Source organism: Erpetoichthys calabaricus, chromosome 1 (assembly GCF_900747795.2).
Source record: "Erpetoichthys calabaricus chromosome 1, fErpCal1.3, whole genome shotgun sequence".
NCBI lineage: Eukaryota > Metazoa > Chordata > Cladistia > Polypteriformes > Polypteridae > Erpetoichthys > Erpetoichthys calabaricus.
In genome coordinates this window covers 224,265,401-224,292,692 of record NC_041394.2, presented here as the reverse complement: position 1 = coordinate 224,292,692, position 27,292 = coordinate 224,265,401, and the positions used below count along the sequence as shown (strand labels likewise).

The window sequence follows — 27,292 nt, the reverse complement described above, 5'->3', positions numbered from 1 at the left end:
GTTATCTATTATTAGAATTATTTTGCGCCATTTTCTTCAACATGTTGTTCTTTCCAGGGCATTGGCATTCTGTGCTATATATATATATACGTATGTATATGTGTATCTATATATATAATTCACTAAGCCGCCAACAAGTAAGACACCCATGGCGCATGCAGGACGGAGCCATGCCCACCAACTCTAAGACCATTGGATACGACGACAACTCGCAGAGCCACGCCCACCAACTCGGATGTGACGCCTCGGAAAACACGTCATTTATGTTCGTCTGTGCTAGAGTCCACATGCACCTCTGAGCCACGTTGATTGTTCATAGAGGCATGTTTCTCGCGGATGTGAATCGCTGTATGCAGCGTGTAAAACAGTTTGCGAGGGGTATCCCATGGGATCCTTAAAACAATCCTTTAAAACTGAGGTTAAAACACAATGAAGGAAGCAGTCTTTAAAAACCAATAAGCCCTGTGCCTCTTTTTCATTAGCGCCTCACCTGCTTCACCGATGCAGGCCCTGCAACAGTCGAGACGCTCTCTCAGCAGCTGACCTTCTCTGTGCATGACTCTACTACTGTCAGTCGCCTGATTAAAAATGGCCTTTTGAAGGGGAGCTATGGAACCGCTATACCACAGGAACATATTGCCTTCAAGCCTGCTCTCGCTCACTCTAACGTACCGGCTTTTTCTCTCTCCTCACTCGCTCGCACACTGCACAGGGGAGAAACGCCCGCAGCACGACTCCACCCGGAAACCGTTTCAGCCACACTTCCACGCCCCTCGCTACGCTGTGAGCGCGGTGATTATTTATTTAAAAATGGCCTTTTGAAGGGGAGCTGTAGACCCACTATACTACAGGAACACCTGTGGCATTGCCTTCACATTGTTTTCCTTTTATTTCTGATCCCGTTGAGCAGATCAGACACCCAGGCATACAACACTGAATAATCAATAGCTGCAACTACTTTGCCCGCCCCAACTCCTCACCTGAGTCGGTTTCGTCTGTGTTCAGCAGTGTTTCCAAAACTCGGTCCTGGTGAACCCCTGTGGCTGCAGGGTTTTGTTCCAACCGGATTCCTAATCATTAATGCCAGTGAAACTCATCTGGGATAGGTCGGTTTTTCAAACGCAGCCGTGTAGCAGATTAGTCTAGCAGACTAGCTGGATGTAATAATCCGAGATGAATGCGCGCCCCCACGCTGAGTGAAAAGCCAATGTATATTGAGTCTAGAAAACATGATCAGCAAGTCTTTGATAGGCTGCAACAAAATGATTGAAAGAATTGTATGTTGCTCTCTCCAGAGGTCGATCTTTTCATTCATTCACAGTGGTATCCACAAACCCATGCCATTTGGACAACTGTGTCGTTCAGGAAGTGTTTACCCATCAATACATAATTATGCGGCGTATGCTACGCCGCGGGTTGGCTAGTATATATATAATATAATATACAGTATATATATATATATATATATATAATATATATACACACTAGATGTGTAATCCCATGCTGTAAAAAGCCTGGGCTCCTAGAAACCATTGATTCTGACACTTCAATCAAGCAATTGCATCGATTGTGCATTAGTGGCTAAGTGAGGTTCTCTTTTCTCTGTGGTTTCGTTTTGCCGACGTGCTCGCCTCGCTTGTGTATTAATGGCTAAGCAAGTTTCTCTTTTCTTGGTGGTTTTACTTTGGTGACAGAGTTGATTTCTTTCAGCTTCATGCTGTAGCCTGACAGACACACACTTCCACAAATAGACGTTTATATATAAGATATATATATATGTATATATAGTACAATATCATCTGTATATAGTGACATTTTCTGTTCAAGTCGTTCTCTGAAAATCCCCTTTATCTCAGAAGCATTTCAAAAGTAAACAGCCAATTGGTCAATGGCAATTGCAAATATCAGTGGTGACATGGGGCATCCTTGTCTAATACCACATTCTAGTTTTAAGTAGTCTGAAATAATGTTGTTAATACAAACAGAAGCTTCTATACTGGTATATAGTAGTTTGATCCCTGCACATATATTTGGGCCAAACCCAAATTTGTGCAATGTAGTGAACAGGTAGACCGATTCAACCATATCATAATAAAATCTCCGGGGTTTTAGACTTTGTGGGGGAATATATTACATTAAACAGGCATCAAAGATTGGAAGCTAAGTGTCTGCCTTGAATAAATCAGGTTTGGTCTTGTGATATTAAAAAAGGAAGCACTTTTCTAGTCCTTCTAGCTAGAACTTTGGAGAGTATTTTAACATCATTATTCAGAAGTGAGATGATGCACATTGTAATAAGTCCTTATTTTTCTTAGGAAAAGACTGTAATTAATGTTTGGCGAAAAGTTTGAAATAGAATTTTATTGTCTCTGTGTGACGATCCAGGTTTGCTCCATGCTCCCATCTTCCTTCTGGGAGCCCTTGAACCTGACACCGTTGGTAATGTCACCGATGAGCTAGGCAGTGAGGCACAACAATGAAGCAAGGGGATGGTGCAAACAGTGCAACGGTGCCTTTATTAAAATCAACAAACAAAAGAGTGTTCAAATAAATAAGTGCAGTGTATCAAAACCTTCAAATAAATAATCCAATAAAAACAAGGTGAAATCGTGGAGGTTAAAATCCATTAAAAAAAAAATCTTTTAAAAAACAACAAGGTTAAAACAATGGCTGGAAGCTTTCCCTTTAAAACAAAGCCCGGTGCCCTTCTACTGGTGACTCCCCTGCTTCTCCCATCCAGGCTATCCAGGCTATGCACCAGGGGAGCCCCCCTACCTGCAGCTGACCTTCTCGCTGCGTTCTTCTGCTTGTCCATTCGCCTCGCCGATCCCTGGCTCCGGTAGGCTTAACCAGACTGTGACTTGGGTTCCCCAGCAACCAGGGCGCTCATGCTGGGGCTTTCACATCCCAAGTCCCGACTCCTGCTGCCTTCGCTGGCCTTATGTGGCGAGCCATCCTCCTTCCGGTCACTCCCGCTCTTCAACATGCTCAGCAGGAGCGATCACTACCGACTGTCCTAGGTGTCGGCCTAACACCCCGCTATGGCTTACTCCTCAGCTGCCCGCGAGCCTGCTCTCGCTCATTCTTCTCTCTCTCTCTTGCACCGGCTTTCCTCTCCCTGCTTCCTGCCGCCTTCCTCTCCTGCCACCTTCATTTCTTTCTTTTCTTCTTTCCTCACTTCTCAGCTGCACGCAATCAGCGTGAGCCTGCGCTTGCTCGCTCTCGCTCTCCTGCACCGGCTTTCCTCTACCTGCTTCCTGCCTTCTTCTTCTGCAACCTCCGTTCACTTTTCCTTTTCTTACTTCCCTTTTCCCTAGCTGCCTCGCGCTTCTATTTATCATGGGGACGTGGATCAGATGTGGCAATTAGCAGCTCCCGGGAACAACTACAGATGCGGACGACTCCTCACCTGTGCACTTAAGCGAGGATCGCCTGCATCACGAATTCCCCGGGAACCGATCCGCCACACTACCACACCCCCTTTCTAAGCCGCGAAGGTGGCAATTATTTATTTAAAAAGTGGCCTCTTTGACGTGAGCTGTGGACCCGCTACACTACACTCTACCTTCTATAAATGTTGCTAATAAAAGGGGGGCTAACTGTTTATAAAATTCGGCAGGGTCGCCATCAGGGTCTGCTGCTTTTCCACTCTAAAGTGAGCTTAGAAGGTCTAATAATTTTGAGAGTGTCAGAAGTTGCTAGATATGTTATTTAAGTGTTTTGCTATTTTGTCATTTTTATGACTGCTTTTTGCTTTTCACCAACAAAGTTAAGAAGATGATAAAACTGCTTTGCATATTCATTTTCTTTGGCATGCAATTTCTTTGACCTAAATAGTAACTTTAAAGATAAGATAAAGTTTCTTATAGAATAAGAGTCTACACTGACCAATACTCTGTAATGGTAAATGATATCAAAAACGTACATTATAAAAAAAAAAGTCACCTTACCTGTGTCACATAATCCACACATCAATTATCCAGGTCTAGGCTCACAACATGCAAAACACATGTACTTTTTTGCTATAAAACACTTCCGGAAAAATCACAGGAGAGTAAGACTTTGAATTGAAGACAGGACTCTTGACCAATGAAGGAGGGGAAGAGGCAGATCTTTTTTAAGTAATACTGTAATACTGAAGAACGGACAACTAGGACACAAAAAATTATTACCTTTGGTTTACACTATTCCTGTGCTGATGGTTCTAAAATGAAATTGTAGTCACAGCTTCTGGTAACTCATTTTAAACAACATATACAATGTGCATCTTAAATGTGCATCTTAAAAGAAGACAAGAGATAGAGAAGTTGTACAACAGTGCTGTAATTGTAACATCTCTAGCCAACGCCACAAGTGTGATGTGGTTAGTCTGAATGCATGAATGGAATCAAGAACGATCAAATAAAATCCTGCTTGGATTGTTTAAAGATCACTACTGCTGCCCAGTCCCCCTTATGTCTACCTCACATTTTTCTATACTTGCAAAAGAATGCATCCTATTAGGCTGCTGAGAAAAAAAGACATTGGATTTTGGAAATATATTCCCATGAAAAAGCATGTCACAAATGACATTATGATGTCTTGTCACTGCCGTTGGCTATAACACCTTGTCCAGTCTTCTCAGAATAAATAAACCATCAGTGAGCAAGTGTGTTTGGAAAGATTGTTCTCTCAGATCATCTCTGCAGAAGACTTGCATCAGGTTCCCACAAGGGATGTGACTCAAGCCATCAATTGCACTGCCACACTATGTATCACAACTGAAAAGTATACACTTAATTTAACTCCAGGCTTAAACTGCTTTGGAGTAGTTAAAGGCTGACGTATGTCGCATAGCATAAAAAATGCTACTTATGCATTAAAACAACACATTATGTAAAGCAAACATAATTTATTCTCATAAATGATGTGAAATGGCTTTGGTACCACTGTGTCCATCTTGAAGTGACCTGCTTATATTTTGTGTTTTTTCTCAATCCAGAAGAACTTATTATTCACAGACTTTAGCACTTGGGCTAGTAGCGTTGGCTAAATGACTATGCAAGTTCATCATTTCTTACTCTTTTGCAACAACCTTTCTCCTTATATGGTTTGAAGGCAAAGTGTTGCCAAATAGACAATAATGATTTGTTCTTAGCCACCCATTTGCCCATCTATGCTTTACTACATTAAACAAGGTATTTTTGTGCCTTGTTGTTATACTTAGGGTATTGACTTGTTGCATGATCCAGTTTTAAGCAATAGTTAACTTATAAAAGATGGCTTCTTTAACATACTCTGTCAATAAAGGTTCATGGTGAATTGCACGAACAACCCCATATCAACTCTCCTCTAATACAATGTGTTTTGGGATTTGTCAAACACACTTGTTGAGATGCAGCTTTGCCAGCCTAATTAATGGTATCATTTTCATTTTGGAAAGAAAGTGCTTTCACCTGGCTACAATCCCACAAAAGCCACACTTGTTCAGCCTTTAAATTTTGGTGGGGTTATGAACTGCAACAGTGTTAATAGAGGCCCATAGAACCCTGGATGGACCATTTGAGTTCTTTGCTATTTCTTAGGGCTTATGTAGTCAGATATTTGAAGGAAATTTCTGGGATGCTCACTCCTAGGAAGACTGAAAACAGACTTGAATGTTCTCAATTTGTAGAGAAACCTTCTCAGAGCAAAATGACAGTAATGGAATTGTTTGGAAATAGCTTTTTAATCCTTCCAAAATGAATGAGCAGCAGATATCTTTTGTATTTGGCCTGATGAATTCTCCAGACCAAACTTCTAGGATCTCTGCTTTTGCACAGGGATGATAACTGTTAGTTAGCCTTGCACAGTAAAGGCTACAAAGTTTAAAGAGATGACCAGGAAAGGAAATATAAACAAGCAGAAAATTGACACCAAAGTTTAGTCCTATTAAAAACTAATACAAAAATCCAAACTCAAGAATTGTAATAAGATAAATCAAAGCAAAAGTCTGGAACCGGGAAATCTTCAGACATGCATGGTAAGGTTTTTCTTTGATATCCACAACCTCAGATAGTAAAGCACACGACCCATCAGTTCTTGTAGTGGCATGTAGATGATGTCAACCACGTAACATCTTGAATCAAATACCATTGGAACCAACGTTGCAACCTGATGACAGCCTCACAAAATGGCAATGCTCTTGAAAGAACAACATGTTGAAGAAAATGGTGCAAAATAATCTTGTATATAAACATCTACGTGCGGAAATGTGTGTGTCTGTCTGTCCGGCTCGGAAGTGCGAGGCTACAGCATGAAGCGAGAAAAGAGAAACTTGCTTAGCTGCTAATACACAAGCAACGTAAGCACATCGGCCAAACAAAACCTCCACGGACAGAGAGAAACTCGCTTACCCGCTGATAAACTATGAAAAAAATCTGGTTCAGTACCTCAAAAAATTCATAAGAAAATGTCATTAATAGAAAAGAGTTAAACAAGTGTGAAAACAATACCATAACAATACCATAATATAGAATCTTAACATTAATACTCCCTGATCATCAACTTGATTAGCAGCATGTGGCCAATATGAGTACAATGGATATACAGCACTTATTTTTTCACAACTGGCTGCGTTATGTTTGCTAATTTTTGTGGAATAAATAATAATAAGGGAAAATCCTATGTGGTTGTCATCTGAGATTAATTTGGTCAAATTTTGAGATTTGACAAGTACTAAATAATTGTTAGTTATGTCCTCAAACTACACAACTGAAACATATATGTTTTCTTTTATACATCACTTTATGCATTTATGTTGCTGTAAATATGCAGCAATTCTATAAAAAACTATACTATACTACACTATACTATATAAGAACTGGTAACATGGCTGCACTCTGCTTTTCAATAGAAATGAAATAGTTCAAAGTATTTTACTCTGTAAAACTGCTTAATTACTTTTATTATCACTGTCAATTGAAATTGTGGGTGGGCTGCTAGAAGCTGTCAATCATTTTGAAATGCTGACTGCATGCGCTATTAAGTTTGGAGTGGCACTATGTCTTTGCGTATGAGATCTTAAAGAGAAAAATTCTGTCCTAGCCAAATACAGCAGCTGCTTGAAGCATTGCATCAATCCATAAAACAATAGAAGAGTGTGGCATAAATCATACATGTAGGTGGGACTTTTGCAAGAAAAGTAATATTGTATTTTTTATTTTGAATTTTGTGATCTTGTAAGATGTACTGCAATAATAATAAATTATTCATTTTTCCTCCAGCCACATGCCCTGTGTTTTCAAAATGGCTTGTAACTTTCTATTTATTAATAGTACTGAGCTGAATTATACATTTTAGTCTATTAAATTAGCCAGGGGGGCAGCACAGTGGAGGATTTGATAATGCATGAACCCAGGTTTGATTTGAATGACTTCTGCTTTGAGATTGCATGTCCTCCTGTATTTAAGGTGGTTTCCTAAAGGAAAAGTTAGTTTGGAATTTTAGTAATATATATAGGGAGAGCAAAAGTTGACATTTTTGTTTTTTTAAAGCAGGTGATGCTTCATTGAAGGTGAAAAAAGTAAGCACTGACCATGACCATTTTTTGCACATTGATGTCTGCAATTTTAGGCTAAATGCTTTCTACAGATTGCAGTGTCAATTATTTACAGTTAAGTGGCTTGCAATTAACAAAACATAACAGGTAACTTCCATTTTGAAAGATTTTTGCTATCTCTTCCCCTAAATATATTAGCAAGTCGGAAGTAAATGCAAAAGTACACCTGAACCATGTACCCTTTTTTACGTGTATGAAAATCTCCCTGTGGTGGTCTTCATTCACTTGGTCATAAAGCTTTTTTTAATTAATTATTTTAATTTAGTTTTATGGCTCATAACTTTGAGGAATTTGTAAATGAATAAAACATAACAGTGAAATTATGCATCGAGTAAAGGAAAGCAACACAATACAAGATAACTGACGATAACTAAAATATTGATGTGTAGTTATTTGTTTCTTGGCTGGCACTGTGATTCAGCAGTTAGTGGTTGTTGTATCACAGTTCCTGGTCGTGATTTCAAATTATATGTCATGTCATTGATCATGTGGTGTTGTTTGTACATTCTGCTTGTGTGGGTTTTCCTTTCACACACACCCCTCCCCAAAGCACTGTAGGTTAAGTTGACTGGCTTGTGTGCGAGTGTCCATAAGTGGACCCAGTGATGGACTGGTGATTTGTCCAGGGCTAGATTCCATTTTGCATAGATTGTGGCCCACTGTGAACATGAATTAGATTAGGTTGAATTGTGTTTGTATATACTGTACGTGTGTGTTCAAATCCAAGAAATGTATCAAAACCAAAATACAAGTCTGTTATTGTTTAATTATTCATACTGAATGACACTCATTACCTTGAAAATTAACTGTTTCTGTTTTTACACAGAGTACTTTATTGATGCTTTTTGTAGAATTTCTTTCAGCTAAGACTACTGAAGCCTGTGTCTTTCATCTTTCTGTTTAAAGCTAAATTAAGATATCTCTGCTTCTCTTTAGCTTGTCTGTCCTTTTCACTTTTATTCTGTTTTAAGTCATTATGCCACTTTGAAGTTCAAAGGCATTTTCCTAAATTTTGTAAAATGCTGTAATCATACCTTTTACCAGTTTGTCCAAAGTGTAGATTTAACAGATGTGATGGATCATAAAAGGCACCCTATATTCAGTAGACTGACTGATGGAGAAATGTATTGGTTCACAGTTTATGGTATGTTCAGCTGTAATACAAATTTGCAATATATGAGCTTGGCAAATGGCATGAGTGCGTTTTAAGCAATACACGGTGTTTTCCCTATATAAAATACTTTCATATTGTTAATTCTGTCAACTGATCAAGTGGTGTTTATGTTATATCATGTGCCACCACATGTAGGTGCTTTATAATCAATAGGATCACAATAGCATATTGAACAGTACAATATTATGAGTAAACACACATGTAGTGAATAAAGGAAAGGCACTTCTGATAGACACCAGGCTGAACTTGGAAGTATCTGACAATTTTTATATAAAATGTGTCAAAAGGTAATATAGAAATGCAGAAAAAATACTTGTTAGGCAGAAGATCTAACAAGAATATTCAAAAGTAGCAAATGAGTCAAGTCAAAAATGATAGTCAAGTCAAGTGAAGTGTCCTTATTATCATACCATCCATACACAGTACTGCAGTATACAGTGGCAGGAAATAATGGTCCCAAGAACCCATTACAAGTACAAGACAAGTTATCCTATGAGTAGTTAAATAATAAGTAATAGGTAAATAAATAGATAATAACAACTTATATCAGACAGTATGTCATAAAGAGTGTTAAGGGACCATGGTTTTGTGAGTTTTTTAGTTTGAAAACAGCACACTCAGACTCAGTGGGTGTGGGTGTGTGCTGCTGCAAAGCTGTTCGTCACCAGGGTGTTTAATAAGGAAATTGGCAGATCACGTATTTCAGTTCAGCCAGTTTCCTCATTGACACTATGATAAAAGGAGCCTGCATAGGTAAGAGTAGTGAGAAAAGCGCTATATAAATGTAAAGAATTATTATTATTATTATTACTAGCCGACGGCCGCCATAGCATACGGCGGTGTAAGAATAGGAACAGAAAATAGTGAGAAAGGAATTCAAAAATCAAGAAGAAATAAATACTTCTTGAAAGACGCAGTGTGTATATAGAATTTCCGGCCAAGCAGGATTACATGTATCTTGGACTTCCTGGAAATGTGGACGGTAATATGATCATTTTGCCTACACAAACATTATTTTCAGTGTTTGCTTGCAGTGCGTCTGATAGTTCGACATGCAGATCTTGTTGATGTAATCTGAGATAGTTGAGACGCGCGCCCTCTGTTTTAACATACACATCTACAAAGTACTGTTGGAATAGTTTGCCGCTGGAGTGCAAAATACTAAATGTATTCCTCATTGCTAATCTGTACACGTAAAATTGGCATTGAGTAAGCCTTACTTGCTTGGCGGTTCTTTCATCGGGAACATGTAAATCTTTGTGCCAGCCAATGTCTCCATAAGGGAATAAAAGTGGGTAAACCATAGGATCACAATTCATGTTGAGCGTGAAAATCTGTTTACAGGAGTTGCCTGTGGGATAGATGCAAATATCCCTTTCAGCAGGCGTTTCGCCATCTTCTCCGACAAAAATCGCTGCAACACTGGTGTGACATGTCGGGGCATTGTATCGTCGTAAATCCTGCCTAGGGGTTTCCTTGAAAACCATTCGTACAGATGCTGTTGGATTGGACTGAGCGATTTCATGCAAAGTATCTATCTATCTATCTATCTATCTATCTATCTATCTATCTATCTATCTATCTATCTATCTATCTATCTATCTATCTATCTATCTATCTATCTATCTATCTATCTATCTATCTATCTATCTATCTATCTATCTATCTATCTATGTGTTTGTATGATTTAGCGAAGGGGTTGATGGTTCTGAGCATGGAATCTAGCTGGAGAAGTACATTTTCGCTGCATGCAGAGTTTGCTTTATTTTGTAAGCGTACTTTAGTAGCTTGCGCTGTGTGAAAAACATACAACTGTCCATATCCTGGAGAGGTAGAAGTGTTAGCGTATAGTGAAGAGATTTGGTGATAAATTTGCCCATGTATTTTAAAACAGTATGGTCTGTGGCCAGGAGGTTGAGTTATCTGTGCACCCATGGAAGCAAATGCTAGAGAAGGATTGTATTCTCGAATGTGTTCACGATCATTTTTAGCTTCTGATGTTTGCTGTGTAAGAAGCTGTTGTAAAGACACAAGTGGCTCCCGCAAAGGTGGTAAAGCTACTTTACCGTTGTGGCAGCACCTCGAGTACTTGTTGGATGTGTTACGCTCAGCACGCCAGTATAGTGCATGACATGGAAGAGGACGAATAGGAATCAAGAAATGCTGTGTTGGCTGCGTGTGGGTGGGACTGGTTTTGAAGTGGAAGCAGGACGAACCAGAAGAGAAATATATATAAGATTATAAGATGGGGGAGGCGGCACGGTGGCGCAGTGGTAGCGCTGCTGCCTCGCAGTTAGGAGACCCGGGTTCGCTTCCCGGGTCCTCCCTGCGTGGAGTTTGCATGTTCTCCCCGTGTCTGTGTGGGTTTCCTCCGGGCGCTCCGGTTTCCTCCCACAGTCCAAAGACATGCAGGTTAGGTGGATTGGCGATTCTAAATTGGCCCTAGTGTGTGCGCTTGGTGTGTGGGTGTGTTTGTGTGTGTCCTGCGGTGGGTTGGAACCCTGCCCGGGATTGGTTCCTGCCTTGTGCCCTGTGTTGGCTGGGATTGGCTCCAGCAGACCCCCGTGACCCTGTGTTCGGATTCAACAGGTTGGAAAATGGATGGATGGATGGAAGATGGGGGAGAACGGAATGAAAAGAGAACAAAGGAAAAGGATGTTGGTAAAATTGAGAGAAAGATGATGACTAAAAGAAAGGAAAGTCAGGATTGTGGTAGGGCTAGTGCGGCAGATAGGAGGTAGGGCAGTTAAGGGAGAAGGCTCATGCAGAGCAGTGGCGCTCCAGGGGTATGGTTGAAGTGGAGCAATGAAGTGAACTAGGAGTGGCCAGTTGCTCCAAGAGGGCCCATGGATGCTAAAGGACAGTGGTGTGAGAAGTGGGCATGGCTTGTGAAATTCCTTTGGATGCTGAGGGATAACAGTGGGGATGTAAGCTAGTCATGGTTGACTGTGTGCTTGAGGGCATTTCCTTCTTCCTAGAAGACCTTAATGGGTAAGCAGAAGAAACAGGATTCTGTATTCTGAAGCTTCTGATTCTTTATGAACTAATCCTGACTGTGTTTTAACCTTGATTTTAACTTATTTATAGATGGGTTATTTATTGGAATTTTAACCTCCATTTGAACACTGATTTTATCATGGATTATTTATTTATTTATTGAAGACTGCACTTTTTATTTTTGAACACTTTATGGCTGTAAAATAAAAGCACTAAGCAAGTTTTGCACCTACCCTTGTTGTTATATGTTCTCATTCACCCTAGTCCATCTCAGTTCATGACTATTAATGACCTAGGTTCAAGGATGTAATGCCAGCTGCAGGCAAGCTAGGCTTTGCATAGTGTAGTAATAAATAAATAAATAATATCAAATAATAAAAACAATAGTAATAACAAATGCACCGCATATAAATAAACTTCCTGGAACAGATTTATGTGGAGATGGGCAGTATAGAGTCCAGAGTCTGGACTGCCAAGTGGTAAGAAGCTGTCACAAAACCTGGCAGAACTGGTTCTGGAGCTACAGAACCTTCTGCCAGATGGAAGTGGAACAGAGAAACCATGGGAGGGGTGGGAGCGGTCCTCCACAATGCAATACGATGTGTGAATGCATCACTTAATAAAGATGTCTTTAATGGAGAACAAAGAGGTTCCAAAGATTGTTCCTGCTATGTGCTCTACCTGGTTGTAGGACCTTGCAATCAGAGATTCTTCAGTTTCCAAACCAGACGGTGATTCATCTTGTCAGAACACTCTCAATGGTGCCCCTGTAGAAAGTGATGAAAATGGTGGGAGGTAGGGTTGCCTTTCTCAGTCACTGAAGGAAACAGAGATGCTGCTGTGCCTTCTTGCCTATGGTGGTGACATGAATTGACAATGTAAGATCAGCTGCCAGGTGCACACCAAGGAATTTGGGGGATGGCAATGCTTAAATTGATGGTACTGGTGATGGTGTTTCAATTGTCTGGGGTCTCTCTGTCAGAAAGTCAAGGATCTATTTGCTTAGTATTGTAGCCTTGCAGACTCTGCTTCCATGTGAGCTTCTGAGGGTTGATGGTGTTGAATACTGAACATGAAGTCTAGGCAGTGTAATAATAATATAGAATCAAAAAGAGTTACATGTTAATCATAAAACTTAAACATATGTTGACCATGTGAAAAGAATTAAAAGTGAAAATGCACAAATATTTGTTACTCAAAAAAATAAAGGAGGAGGTCAACTGGAAATGACAACCCTGCCCATTTGTCCTGTTTTTTTTCCATATTACGGGCATTATCTCAATTAATTGATTTACACATTGTACTTTTTGTTTCATTGTTACACACTGATTAAAAAAAAAACTCTGCTCATTTTGTATGTCTTCTACAGAATCTTGTCTCCCACAAGGACCATATTATGGATGCAATATATGTAGAACTGCTATATACACCACAAACATTTTTCAAACTGACAATTAATTGTCCATCATATTTTATTTGTTCATTGCAATAGCAGCCTTTTTCTTTACTAGCTGTGTAAGCCCATGCTGTAAAAAGCCTGGGGTCCTAGAAACTATTGAAATCGTCAGAAAAAAAATGGAAATTTTTCAATTTTGTGCATCTCTCTCCTAGGTTTTGTTGTCCTGACGTGCTCGCTTCGCTTGTGTATTAGCAGCGGGAGGTAAAGTAAAAGGGATACCATTTTGCTGATGTGCTTGTCTCACTTGCATAAGAGATTCTCTCTTTTCTCTGCTTTTTTTACTTTGGCAACAAAATTACTTTCTTCTTCCAACTCGTTAACTTGGGGCTGTCTTTCCGGCTGTCTGAGCTTCATGCTGTAGTAGCCTCGCACTAATGGCCCGGACAGACAGACATACACACTTCCACGCGTAGATGTTTAGTTTTCTGTTTCCTTGGAGGTAGAGCCCTTACCCCGACTCCACCTGTCACTTCTGGACCAGACAGACACATAGACGTTTATATACAAGATATTTTGTTTGTTAGGTGGTTATTCATCCTAATACAGAAAAAAAGACATATACAGTAAATATTCTAAAATTAGGCAAATAGGAGTATACATCCATTCAGTCAGCCATTGTCAAAACTGCCTAGTCCTGAACAGGGTTGCAGGGGTCTGTTGAAGCTAGCATAGGGCACAACACAGGAACAAACCCTGGACAGGGCACCAGTCCATCGCAGGGCAAACAGACACATACACACACAAACACCAACCACACGTTAGGGCCAATTTGGCATTGTTAATTCACCTAACCTGCATATCTTTGGACTATGGGAGGAAACCAGAGCACGCAGAGGAAACCCACATGGACACAGGGAGAACTCCATGCATGGAGAACCTAGGACACGAACCCTGGTGTTTTTACTGCAAAGCAGCAGCGCTACCTCTGTGCCATTATCAAATCCACTTAATCCACTTAATACTAGGCATGAAGAGCTGTACAGATTTACCACAGCTATAGAATAAAATTAAAAACATTGGACAGTATAAGGAAATAGAATGAGGTATATTAAAACAAAGCTTTCAAGGCTGGCAGACTAAGTGAATATTGTACAGAGTGGTAATGAAGGTCTAACCTCACTGAATGAAAGGACAGCATGAGAAAAGAGTTGGGCTTTGAAACTTGAGACTGATGGATTCCAAGAAAGAATGAAAACTAAATGACACTTTTTGAAATGGAGGTATGGAGGCCAGGTGTCTCTTGAGAGTCTGAAATGTTTATACAATGTAAAGCACCATAGACAAATTTTCAGGAATTTCCAAATAAACAGCTTTGTAAGTCAGTAATAGAGACCATTCGATGCTTGACAAGAAAACTATGGGAAGAATCAAGTGAAGGCTAATATAGTAACAGCATTTTGTTTGGATTCATGCATCATGTTGATATTTCATTAAGTTACTTTATTTGGGAGTTCTTCATGTGAACAAGAAAAAAGATTGCCCACCCATTCACTTACTCGTGTGCCTCATACATTTTCTGCTAGCGTGTTAAGACTGTGACCGGTTGCTTTTCCTCCCTGTACCACACGGGAAGCCTCTGATCTCTCTCGTCTTTGGTCCAAATCCTAGGCAAGTACCAAATGTTTCATATATAACTTGACTGGTTAAAGATCAGCAAACATTTACAAGGCACCTGTCCCTCTTCTCTTGTTCCCTTTTAAAGAACTTTGAAGTGCAGAAAATGAAGTAGAAGTAAAACCATTGAAATTTCTTTCCAACTACAGCACTATTATTCACGAAACTCCACGGCAATGCCCAGACACCTGACAAGATGGTGAACATGTTAAAGCAGGCCAAACTGAGACAAACAGCTGTCAGCAGCCACTCTGTTAAAAGCCTGTTGTCTGGCACACTGCTGTCTGAATGATGCTATGATCGCTTTTGAAATCTGTTCTAAATGTTGTGTTAGCTGTTCTCAGGTTGAGCTCATGGGGAGAAAATGGGATGTGGTGTGGGATTAGTTTGCAAATCTGTTTGTCACTCCAGAGGTGCTTTTATATAATCAACAAATCACAGAAATGAAATATTAAGAGGCAACCACTTAGTGTTTTACTAATTGTTCTTCTCTTTAACTGCAGCATGCTGCCTCTGTGCTTGTATTTGGGAATGAGCAAAAGGAAAAATTAAAACTTTCCACATGTATTTGACATTTTCTTTTCATCATGCATTAAAAATTTGAAGAACAGTATTTACCAGATGCAAAGTATACAATGCAGGATACGTAACAGAATCCAGTTCACTGGGTGGGAGTCCAAAGCAGGACTCATTTACTCTCACATGCACACACACACACATTCTCTGTAGAGCAAATTTGACATTGCCTGTTAACCTAACCTGCACATGTTTAGGGATGTGGGAGGAAAACCAGAGTATCTGGAGTGAAAACTCCACATAGCCTGCCGCTATGCCAAGGATTAACCCCAGACTACTGGAATTCTAAGGCAGTAGTGTCACCCTGCTTTTAGACAAACACATTTACACTTATGATTGGCATGGTGTTTTTCTGTTCTTTGTTTATTGTCAAAAAATTGTTACCTTTATTCATTTAGCAGATGCTTTTGTCCAAAGTGACTTGCACATGCACAATACAGCTTAGTGTACTATTAACACAAATGATGGTGATCGATGGAATACCTTTTTTTATTTTCTTTTTTCACCTTAAGTGACAACAAAAAGGCTTTTGAGACCGATATCGAATTCTTAGGCACTTTCTTTTTCTACAGGAGATACGAACAAATTAAATAAAACAGATGCATTGGGGAACACACCTGTATTATAACCAAACAAACAAATATTGCCGAGAACACTTAGCAAGTAGTAATCCTGCGTGAACCATACATTTGAATTACCTGTGGGCTTCAGTAATAAGCGTGTTACTCAAACCTTGCTAGTCCTTTGCGAATAATGCTCCACCATAAAATAATTTGCTTATTCATTTTTTTCTCCTACTAAATCCTTGTCATATTTATGGACATAATCTATACAAGAAAGGAGTGTGCCTATACCAAGTCCATTTACAGCTGCAAGTTAAGCAGACATTGCTTTATATTGTGGGATCCTGTCCTGCAGGAAAACACTGCTAACACAGAAAAAATCCAAACCCCGAACAGAAGGCACCCCCTGTCAGGAAAGTAACTGTGCTGAAAGCTCTTTGAGGCATTTATTCTACTGAATGTGTAGTGAAATACTACTACTGCCTTGGTGTATGTTCATAGAGAATCTGCCTCAATCCATTTCATATCCTTACATGTTGAGGCTGTCTATGAACCCAGAGGTCCAGAGCCATAACTAGTAGCTTAGCCAGTTGGGCTAAAATGATCTCCCCAACTCCCTTTAGCTAGCAGGCATCTTTTTTCTACTGAGAGTGCAAAGTTTCCGCCTTGCTACAGTTATGATGTGGTGTGGTAGTTAAGGAGTTGAACTGTATGTCTGAAGATTGCCTATTCAAACTCTGCTACTGACTCACTAGGTGAACCACGGGCAGGTCACTTAATGTGCCTGGACAACCGTTGCACTAACTTTATTATACAGTACAAATGTATACAACTTTATATTAATTAACATTTTATTGAGTGATGACGGTCATATATACAATGAACAGTAAAATTAATTTGCTAATCAGCATGTAAACATACCTCCAATCTGTCTTCCTTACCTGAAAAATCTCATTTTACGATTGAGTTTTGTATAAAAGGTGCTATATAAGTGAAATTTTTTCTTCGTCACAAATCATTAAATATGGTTTCCTTGCACTGCTTATCACAGGTAATCTGCAACCGTTTTCCTACTTTAGTAATCAGCCTGAGAAATAGTTGTATAATTCAGCTCTGACTATGGGACCACTGGAAATTGAAACTGTTTATTTAGCATAATCTTTTTCTCATTTCTCATTATCCTCTTGATTTTTGTACTAGGCAACTACCTTCATTGGCAGTCTTCATACAAAAGAATTTACACCTGACCTGCATAATTTCCCTCAGGACAGGTTCACCGAAGGTTATTTTGCAAGGTGAATATGTTACTTAGAATGCAGTTAATTTGAGGTCAGGGGGCACTTTGTGGGTAAAATGCAGGCTCATTTTTATGCAGATGTGTGCTAATTTATTCTATCAAGATTTCAGAACACTTTCAGTGCCAACACGCCCACATGTGACAGGCTACATTAATTGGACAAATCAACAAAATTTATTTTAATATATAAAATGCCTCCTGAATGTTAAACACACAACATCTGAAAGACTTAATTGATCACCGATAACTAAACATGTGGGAGTTCTTATTTATACAATATATGCTCACTCACCTGTGGCCAGATTATACAAAGCAATTTTTTTCCAATTAAGTAAAAGGTGTGCATATAAATTTTATATGCTCAGTTTATTGGTGTGTGATTCTAACTATATTCTGAAACTATAGAACTTTGATAAGCAATGCAGCAAATAGTGTTGTATAGCCAATGACTTAGATGTCTGAATTCGGATGTTCAATAATGCGAAAAAAGAGAACGTTAATGGTCAAAATATGAATTTAAGAAGGACAGTATGTTTGTACATTTGTCAGTGCTACTGTGCTGCTCTGGGAACTTGTACTCAAATTGCAGCCAAGTCACGATGTCCTCCCTTCCACATCTTATAAACATGATAATTCAGTTACTGGGCAACTCCAAGCTGGCTTACTACGAATGAATATGGGTGTGTGTGTGTGAATATTATGTGCTGGATTGAAACCGGTACAGAGCTGGTGCCTGTTTTGTGCCTCATATTTCTAGGATAGGCTGTGCTTCCCCGAGATCCTGTGATGAAGTAAATGGGTTAAAAATGAATGAATGAATATGTTGAAAACCTGTATGCTTTGTAGTATTTTGGGATATTTGTGTTGAGGTCCTGCAAAGTACGACAATTGGACTGAAGCCATGTTAGGGCACCAACCGGGTCACCCCATTTAATTTTAATAAACAAAAACAGTGCATGATGGTGTAATAACAAAACAGAAATGCCCATGGCAAGTGTTCTTTGTTAGATCAGGTCTGGGGCTCCTTCTCTTACGAGTATAGGTCCATAATGACAAGCCACCTTCTGTGGGTGTCTCATTTTTATGCTCCTTCCACCTGAGGGGCAGAGTCTGTTGCCGTCACTGGGCAGCTTTTACTGGCTGCTGGAAGAGAAAGAGATGATAGCATTAGAGGCAGCGTCCCTGTCATCCCAGGGTCAGGAGGTTGATCTGCAGACACACATGCATGACAGTGTTTTATTCCATAAATAATAGAATAAAGCTACTAGAATTGTACAGTGGCTTCTACTAGAAGTCAAATGGGACTGGTAAGCAGAATTTCCTGATCTGTATAGACAGGATTGCAATATTAAGTCATGTTTAGCTTGATAGGGAGAGTTGGAGTGTGGACAAACCATAAAACATCTTAAAATTACTTTCAGATTGTGGTAATACTATGGAATTTAATTGGTATAGAAGTTGTAAATAGTATCAAAGAATGTCCCCTTAAACACAGGCTGTTTGCCAAACTGTACAATAACATGGATGCCAGTTTTGAAAGCCTTCTACTGCATTCAGAGGTCCTGTGGCTGTCTCGTGGGGCAGTTTTACAACAAGTACTTGATCTCCACTCAGAGCTGCGTGAATTTCTCTCGTCCGAGAACTCCCAGTTTGCTATCTGTTGTGACAAGTAGTCGTGGGTTCTTAAGCTTGCGTATTTGGCTGACATTCTTCAACTTTTAAAATACTTGAATCAGTGCAGACCACAACACACGTAATTTGCAAGATAAAGTTCTGACATTTATACAAAATATCTAACTGTCAGAGAAAAACCTAAAAGAAGGAAATACTGTAATGTTCCTGCTCCTTCACCAGGAGCTACGAACGTCCAATGCGCCTGTAGACATAGTCCTGCCTGTAATATTGTCACATCTGATACACCTGAAGGAATGCTTCAGCAACTACTTCCCAGACCTGGACAATCATTATTTAAAATGGATCAGAAATCCATTTGAGTTCAGAAGTGTAGAGGATTGTCTTGATTTGAGGTCACAACAGGAATTAATTGAAATAGCCAATAATGGAAGTTTGAAAATGCAATTCCTGCCATTTCCCTGTCAGAATGTTGGAGCAATCTTAGAAACCAATACCCAGGGTTGAGCGAAAAAGCCATCCGATGCCTCTTACCATTTGCAACAAAATACCTGCGTTGAGGCAGGTTTTTCTGCATTGAAAATACTGAAAAACAAAAACAGAGCACCTCTAAATGTAGAAAATGATTTGAGATTGATGCTAAGCCAGCTGCAACCCAGAGTGGACAAAATATGCAAGAACATCCAAGCCCAAAAGTCTCACTATGCCTAGGGTGAGTTTCATATATTTATTTACTAGCAAAATACCCGCGCTTCGCAGCGGCGAAGTACTGCTTTAAAATTTTTATTAAGAAGAAAAGTAAACCTTTTTAAACTGAGGGAAAATATACCAATAATTATTTGTTAAGGATCTCTTTGTATACCACGTTGTCAGTTTGGCCCTCCGGTTGTAATATGACCAAGTTGTGCGCTGAGCTTACTCTTGAGCATGCAACGTATAGTTGGCCATGTAAAAAGCAATCTTGCCTCAAATCAATGCCAACCTTTTGTAGGGTCTGTCCCTGAGACTTATTAATTGTCATTGCGAAGCAGAGCCTTACTGGAAATTGGAGGCGTTTGAATTGAAATAGGTTTCATTGATAACTTCGCATCCAGCTTTTGAGAGTTTAAACATTGATAAAGTGTCCACTACTCAAATCGTCACCTGTGAATCTAAGATGTTTAAGAGGCATTGGCGGTTGTCCAAAGGTGTAAAATATTTGGCCATTTCGGTACACTTGAAAGTGACAACTGAACAATTCAGCGGCAGCCATCAACTCACATGCAGAACCATAGGTGAAGGGCTTAAGCATTTCACTCTTATAGTGCTCCTGTATAGTATAATTATCTCCTGCACCGTCATCAGTCCACACCTTGAACCTGTCCCAGTCATTCAATACATAAGACACAATGTTCCTCCAGATATCAAGAGTGAGCCTGATATGGCCGTGCAATATGTAACACAGAGAATGGAAAAGGCAGTCGCTGTCTCCGGGCATGGAAACCTTTCAGTAAGTGACAGTTCTTTGATCGATAGTGATCACCTTGATAGACATGTTAATGGGGGTACGGTTGGAACGATAAAGGAAATGGGTACCTGAACAATGTAAACTAAGTCTAAAATACCTACACAATAACTATAATCGTAATAAATGAACAATAAAACGGCGAAGAAGCCATGGATTAAATAAAAAGGCTGCAGTTAGCAGCAGGGAGACGTGAATACCGTGGTGAAGCAAGGAAGGGAATGAAGAGACCGGAGCGACGGAAAGTCTTATATAGGCAGGCAGCCAATTATGTGGGAGGCGTGGGAATGGGGGACCCAATGCCGCCTCACACGGCGGCTGAGCTGCAGGCTATGGATGTATATACAGTATGTACGTAACTAGGATTCAGTTAGTGTTGGGAACCCGCGTACCAAATTTCTTTAAGATGGGCCCATAAGTAACAAAGACCGTTGGAAAGTTCAATATGGCAGCCAACAGTGGCATCATACCACTGAAATAAGTACATACATCGGTTTCGGTTAACGCAGGGAAGCCGCCTACCAAATTTCGTGAAGATGGGGCCATAAATAAGAAAGTTTAACATGGCGGACATTGTTGACCGTTATGACTGTTACGCGTAGAATTTCAAAATGAAACCTGCTTATCTTTTGTAAGTAAGCTGTAAGGAATGAGCCTGCCAAATTTCAGCCTTCTACCTACATGGGAAGTTGGAGAATTAGTGATGAGTGAGTCAGTGAGGGCTTTGCCTTTTATTAGTATAGATTATGAACAATCTATTTTTTACATAGTAAAAGTGCCTTGGTTTATATAGTTTTGTTACATGCACTTAACAGGTATAGCGGTTTATTATAGACATATGGGATATGTCATTTTTTTGATGGTGATAGATATGGTGTCCTCAGTCTAAGGTAAGTCTCTTAGGGGGACCTTGACATGAAAAAGGTTGGTAACCCCTGCATGATCTAGCTTTTCAAAACATTTCCTACATAAATGTCACCAATATTCATTAAAGGCTGAATCTCCTTTTAGTTTTGTTAAATGTAGTTTGCACAGAATGATAAAAAAAAAACTCGGAATATTACATTTATTAGGGTAATGGACTATTCTTTCTATTTTATGTTGAGCAAGAATGAAACCCTCATGGTACAAATTGTCCGGTGTGATAAGCTGCCCGGACACAGACAGACGGACACCATGTTTAAGTCCACCACACGTGCCTCAAGCACCAAACTCCCCCAAAGTCCAGGCCTCTCTCAGTCTCTCTGCCTGCTTTTCAGCCGCCTCCACTCTCCTGCACACAAACCTTGTCCACTCCTCACCCGACTCCAGTCCTCCTTTGCAGGGGGGCGGCCCATTTTATAAGTGCCCGGATGGGCTCCAGGTGATCCCCGACACTCCCCTGCGTGGCAGAAGTGCCGGCTGTATTCCCGGAAGCCCTCCGGGTGCTCCCAATCTTCTTCCCCCCAGCACTTCCTGGTGTGGCAAAAGTGTTGGGGTTCCGGGTCCTTCAGGCATAGGGGCGCCCCCTGGCGGAGACCACGGGCCCCTACAGGGTTGGACTTCCAAGCCCTGCACCCGTGGCCCCTAAAGGAACCAGGGCGGTCGCCCTCTCGTGGTCTGGAGGAGGCATGAGCCCTCCTCCTGTCTTCCTGGGCGTCCCGGCTGGGTGCCACTCCCAGCCGTCTGCCACACCGGGTTGCTGCTGCAAAAACTGCGATGTTCACCTCTTATGCCAATGCTTCTTAATATGCTTCCCCTCTGAATCCTCTTTGTCTCTTTAAGTCAAGTGTTTTAGTGTATACTTTTCTGTAAGGCGACACAGTGATCAGCGTAGCTTCGCAGTTTCATAGCAGTGACATCAAATACTAGTTGCTCTACTTTTTATGGTTTAGAGTAACTGGTTAGTGTTAGTTGGCCCTTTGTGAGTGTGGATTTTTGCAGTAGTGGGCCCTGACCCCCATTCATGGTTGAATCCTGCCTTATCCAGAGTGTTTCTAGAATGTACTGTGGTCTCCTGTGCTTATGAATTGCATTAAGTGGGTCTGGGAATGTTATGTTAGCCTTTCTGTATAGTAATTTTTCCAGCTTGTGACAGATTCATACCTGTTAATATTTCACATTTAAAAAGTGAAACACAGACTGACAGCCTGTCACCTATGTGTTTTTCCAATCTAGGAGCTTGTATGAAATCTTAAACTCAGTCAGTATGACGCTTTCTGCTGGTGCCTGCCAATAATGTTGTCAATCAATATGTGGCAGTAATCTTTCACAATAAGGCTTTCATGTCATCACTTTTCAGCTTTGTTTACTGTGTAAACAGCTCTTAAACCGTCTGCTTATCACAACAATTTGGGCTAATGATGCATCCTTCTGCAAATAAGGCTTATGTTTGGACGCAGATTTCTACAGTGCACTTGCATCCATACACCAATTTACCAAAATTACATTTTCCCATTAATACTTATTCTCAAAGATGGGCCTTGTTTGTAGTTTGCTTTATATTTTTTGTTTGTTCATATGTGCCTCTGATCCTTTTATCTACATTTCTTTGAATCATTTCCCTTACCTTTGTGGCCATCAATTATTTTCTTGTCATTATACACAAACTCAACCTTGTTTTTCTTTATTATTTTCCAAAAAAAGTTTCCCCAGGTGAGAGACTGATATGCCAGAATCATTCCAGCTTCAAGATGTAAATCTCCAGAAGTCTTTCTGTAATCCAAATTTTTGTTATCTATATTGCATTGACATACCCAGCAGGGATCATTAGCTCCTCGAATGGACCAGTTCAGTGTTGGTGAATGCACTGTGAAAAGGTAGTTCTTCTTACAGTGCTGCCTTAAAACCACAATGGCAGTAAAATAACAATAAAAATTATTATTAAATAATCAATCAGCATACAGTCCACATAAAGCTGTGTCAGGAAACCCCATTCATGCAGTTGGCAGGGTGAATGCAGCTCATTCTGTCTCTCTCTGTCTTCTCTGTTGCTGAGGTGCTGTCAGTGTTCCAGGTGTCATCTTCTCCAAGTGGTGTTGGAACATGCAGAAATTTGGAGGGTCAAAGGTTTTCAAAGTTCTCAGGGATGAGCAGATCAGCAGTTGTGAGCTTTTGTGTATCTGGGATTCAGTGGCTGTGGTGTTTTCAAGTGCCACAAAACAAATGGTTTTATAACTTTAAGATTGTATTGTCTTGGTATTTAACATTAAGCACTGTCATTTGTGCTCTGGAAACAAAGAACTTTTTTGTGCTTCTCTCAACAGAGCCAAGAAATACTTTTCTTACAAACTGATACAGTGTTATAGAGCAGGGGTTCCCAAACTTTTCAGCTCACGACCCCCAAAATAACCGTGCCAGTGACTCGTGACCCCCACTATCCTCGGAAGTGGTTAAAATATACAAATGTTGCGCGCAACGGTGCACATGCGCCAATAGGCCTATCCAAACATGAGCATGACAACACGAAAGAACACAATGGTCTAACAACCATATAATTTTTTTTAATAGTAATTTACTCATTTGTTTAATTTCAACAAAATATCCTATCCAAACAAGAGCATGACAACAAAAAAGAACATAATGCTCTAACAACCATATAACTTTTTAAAAAATTGTTATTTACTCATTCGTTTAATTTCAACAAAACACCTCACCTAATGAGATGGGTGGATTAATTAATTTCTAAAGTTTTAAAAAAGTATTTGATTTCTTGGAAATCATCTCGCGACCCCCCCCCCCCCCCCCATGTCTCACGACCCCCCAGAGGGTCCCGACCCCTACTTTGGGAACCACTGTTATAGAGAAAACAAAAAGCAAGACTGTATAATACGTAAAATAAAAAAAGGAAAAGCAAGCCAAGTAGCATGATGATAAATAGAAATGTATGTTCATATGAAAGAATAAATATTTCAAAACCAAGCTATGTATATAGCCACCCTCTATTTCTAACAGTTATATGATGGGCATTTCTTTGAAGCCCAGAGATAAGATGCATATGCCATGTATATAAGCATATATAATTTATGCATTGTATACTTGCACTTACACTTCCAGTGTAGGGTGTTGCCTAATGTTGAAGTTAGTGAGCCTTTCAAAATACTCGGTGGTGTCTGGCAAGAATGTCTTCTCTTGTTGATCTTGTTTTTAGTAGTTCTTGAATGTCTATTGAAATGCACTTTAAGGGACATACATTCAGAGGAATATCTTGTGGATTGAAACAATTTTTAGAAAGATCTACTGATGATATCTGTTTGTTGTCTGATAAGTACAGCAGTATGCAGTGTTAAGTACAGCAGAAGATCTATAATGCGAATCAAAAAGGGTCAGTCTTCATATTAACCCAAGCAAGACGGCAGAGAGGTGAATAAATAATACTGATGACACCAATAATTTAGAAACCAAAGTGGATAGTAGTGTGGGTCATTTCACCTATACTGGCAGTGCTGTCTCTGAAAAAGGTAGTACCACAAATGATGTACAGAACATTATACAGAAATAAAGGTAGATTTTTTAAAAAGCTATGTAAAATCTGGTTGTCTGTCTCCTTACACAAGAATACTAGACTCAGAATATTTAATACCTGATACAGCAACATTCAATAAAAATGTTACCTGTCTCAGGCCTAGGGGAATCTGGGCCAGGTACAAGATACTGTAGCTACATGGTGTAGCTGCAGTAGTAAGGTGCCAAAATCATACAAGAAGCAGGCTACAGTTAAGAATCACTGACCATACTTCATTTTATTCTGATTTGCCCAGAGGTATATAACTGCATCAGTCTCTGTCTAGATAAACAGGACAATCGATTAAACAATGATACATTCCAATTTCCTTTGCTTAACTGTAGTGCATACACATTTTCATTGGTTAAAAAATAGTACTGTTGCAAATTATCAAGAAGTACATATACCACTGTATGCTGATTTGAGACCAATGTCCCCAGAACATATTCATTTTCAAACCAAGTAAATACCTTTTCTAAGGAAGCAGGCAGTTCTGTTATCACAGTGCTGTATGTGGATGAGATATCAATCAAAGCTGTTTGATTTTCAAAGCAGGTGACTCTCTTGTGAGACAGGTAAACATCCACATCCTGTAGACGGTTATCAACAATAACCTATAACAGAATTATTCAGGAAATTTGCCTTTTTACTTACCATCCCAGTCTCAAACAAAGGGTGCCTATTGCCCCTTCATTTATTGGATTTTACATATGCTTTTTACACACAGAAAGCTACATATGTTTATTAATTGTGGTTTTTGACACATATGGAAGCTCTGGTGATCTAAGGTAATCTCAAATGAGTAACTTTAGAAAATAACAAACTAGGAAGATTTTATATCAAGGAATAAAGGACACAGGTTTGGTTGAATTGGACTTTCATTACAGAAAGATGATAGAGGCCTTGTAATGCAATGCTGCTGTGGAATAAACAAGGGACAGAAAAGAGGAAGATCTAAACATTCATGGAGGAGAACGAGATTGTTGGAAAGTGGAAATATGAGTAGGAATGAAGTGAAGTACATTGCTAGTGACTGGGAGAGATTCATGGTTGTGCCATTAAATAAGTAATTAAGTACAAATACTTAATTCTTTGTGGCAGTGGGACTATTTTCTGTCCTCTAGTATGACTTTTCTTTAAGATTTTTGCCCAATAGACAATCCATAATCACAAATTTGTAGTAATTTCCAGCACTATTGGTTACATTAAAAGAAATAAAATTTAAATGTTAGGCATTTTTTTTTTGTTCTTTAGTTTTACTCCTTAAAATCTTGAAAGTAGAACTCTATTATTAATACATTGCTTAGGTTTTCATAAGAGACCATGTTGACATTTGTATGCCTGTTTCATTGACCTGGGTGCTGTGCCACTCACTGGCTCCAAGAATATCCATGTTATCTGCTTCTTATTGAATACACAGCCTATAGTGACGTATTAAATATTGATAAAACTTCATTGCTGAGACAATCCAATACACATATCAATCTTTGGATTGAAGGAACTAAAATCCTTTATTAATTGATTACTGTTCTGTGGAGGTGGGAGTCGTGATTTTGTTTCTAGAATTTCCTTTTTTAAGTGACAGACATTGATGAGGTTGTGTGTGGGAAAACTAGCAGATTAAATTATTGACTAGGAAGAAGGTGATTGGGAGTGTACCCAGGGAATTACTATTGGAATGTTACTATATGCTAATAACTGAGTTTGTGATCTGTCCTTGCCAATAAAATAGTAATTACAAAATTCAAATTCACCTCCTGTTTTTATGGCAGACTTTGTACCTGTGTCACATAAAAATGTGGTACTGCATGAGATGATGTTTTACTTGGCTACATGTGGAAGCTGTCTTATATTGGTCAGTACACTCGGACTGGAATATGTCTAGTAGCATTTCATAGAAAAAAACACCCACATGGTGGCTATCAAATTAAATGTCAATAAGCTCCTTCAGGAGTCTCAAATGAGAAATGGCTAGAAAGGTCTCAACATTCACAATGAAAGATTTATAATTCCATAAGTAACTCTTGTGATGTTTCCGGGATAAAACTGCAGCATCTGCTGGAATTCCCCTGAGTGACATGCTTTGACATAATATTAGATAATCTTGATATCCTAGTTTGTTTTTAAAGTAAGACATCAATCACACATACATTGATCCTTTTTTTGTTTTTTATATAACATTTTTTCTGGAAGAATGTATTTGGGGTGTTGTTGACATGTCTTTTTGGAATGAGTATGGTTTTTAATATGGCTAAGTTAGCCATTAATGTCATGTATCAACTCTTAGTAACTGTTCACATTCATCTTTACACAGCTCTTGCCGAATACTGAAGTGATAAGTTACATGTAAACTTTGACCCGTGCTAACCATTTCATCTCGGTGTGTGTAAAAGCCACTGGTTGTTTGTTCCCAT

General features: G+C 39.5%; 1 protein-coding gene across 3 annotated transcripts in view; it reads left to right on the top strand.

Annotated features, from left to right (window-relative positions):
• Positions 1 to 27,292, top strand: part of tafa5a (TAFA chemokine like family member 5a) — a 719,776-nt gene that overhangs the window by 222,577 nt on the left and 469,907 nt on the right. The window contains exon 1 of one of the 3 annotated variants that reach the window (XM_028812105.2): positions 23,333 to 23,480. The exons of the other annotated variants lie outside the window; for them this stretch is intronic. Coding sequence (XP_028667938.1) covers positions 23,420 to 23,480 — 61 coding nt within the window. The 5' untranslated portion in view covers positions 23,333 to 23,419. Of the gene's footprint in view, positions 1 to 23,332; positions 23,481 to 27,292 lie in introns of those variants that run through there. 3 annotated transcript variants of the gene reach the window in all.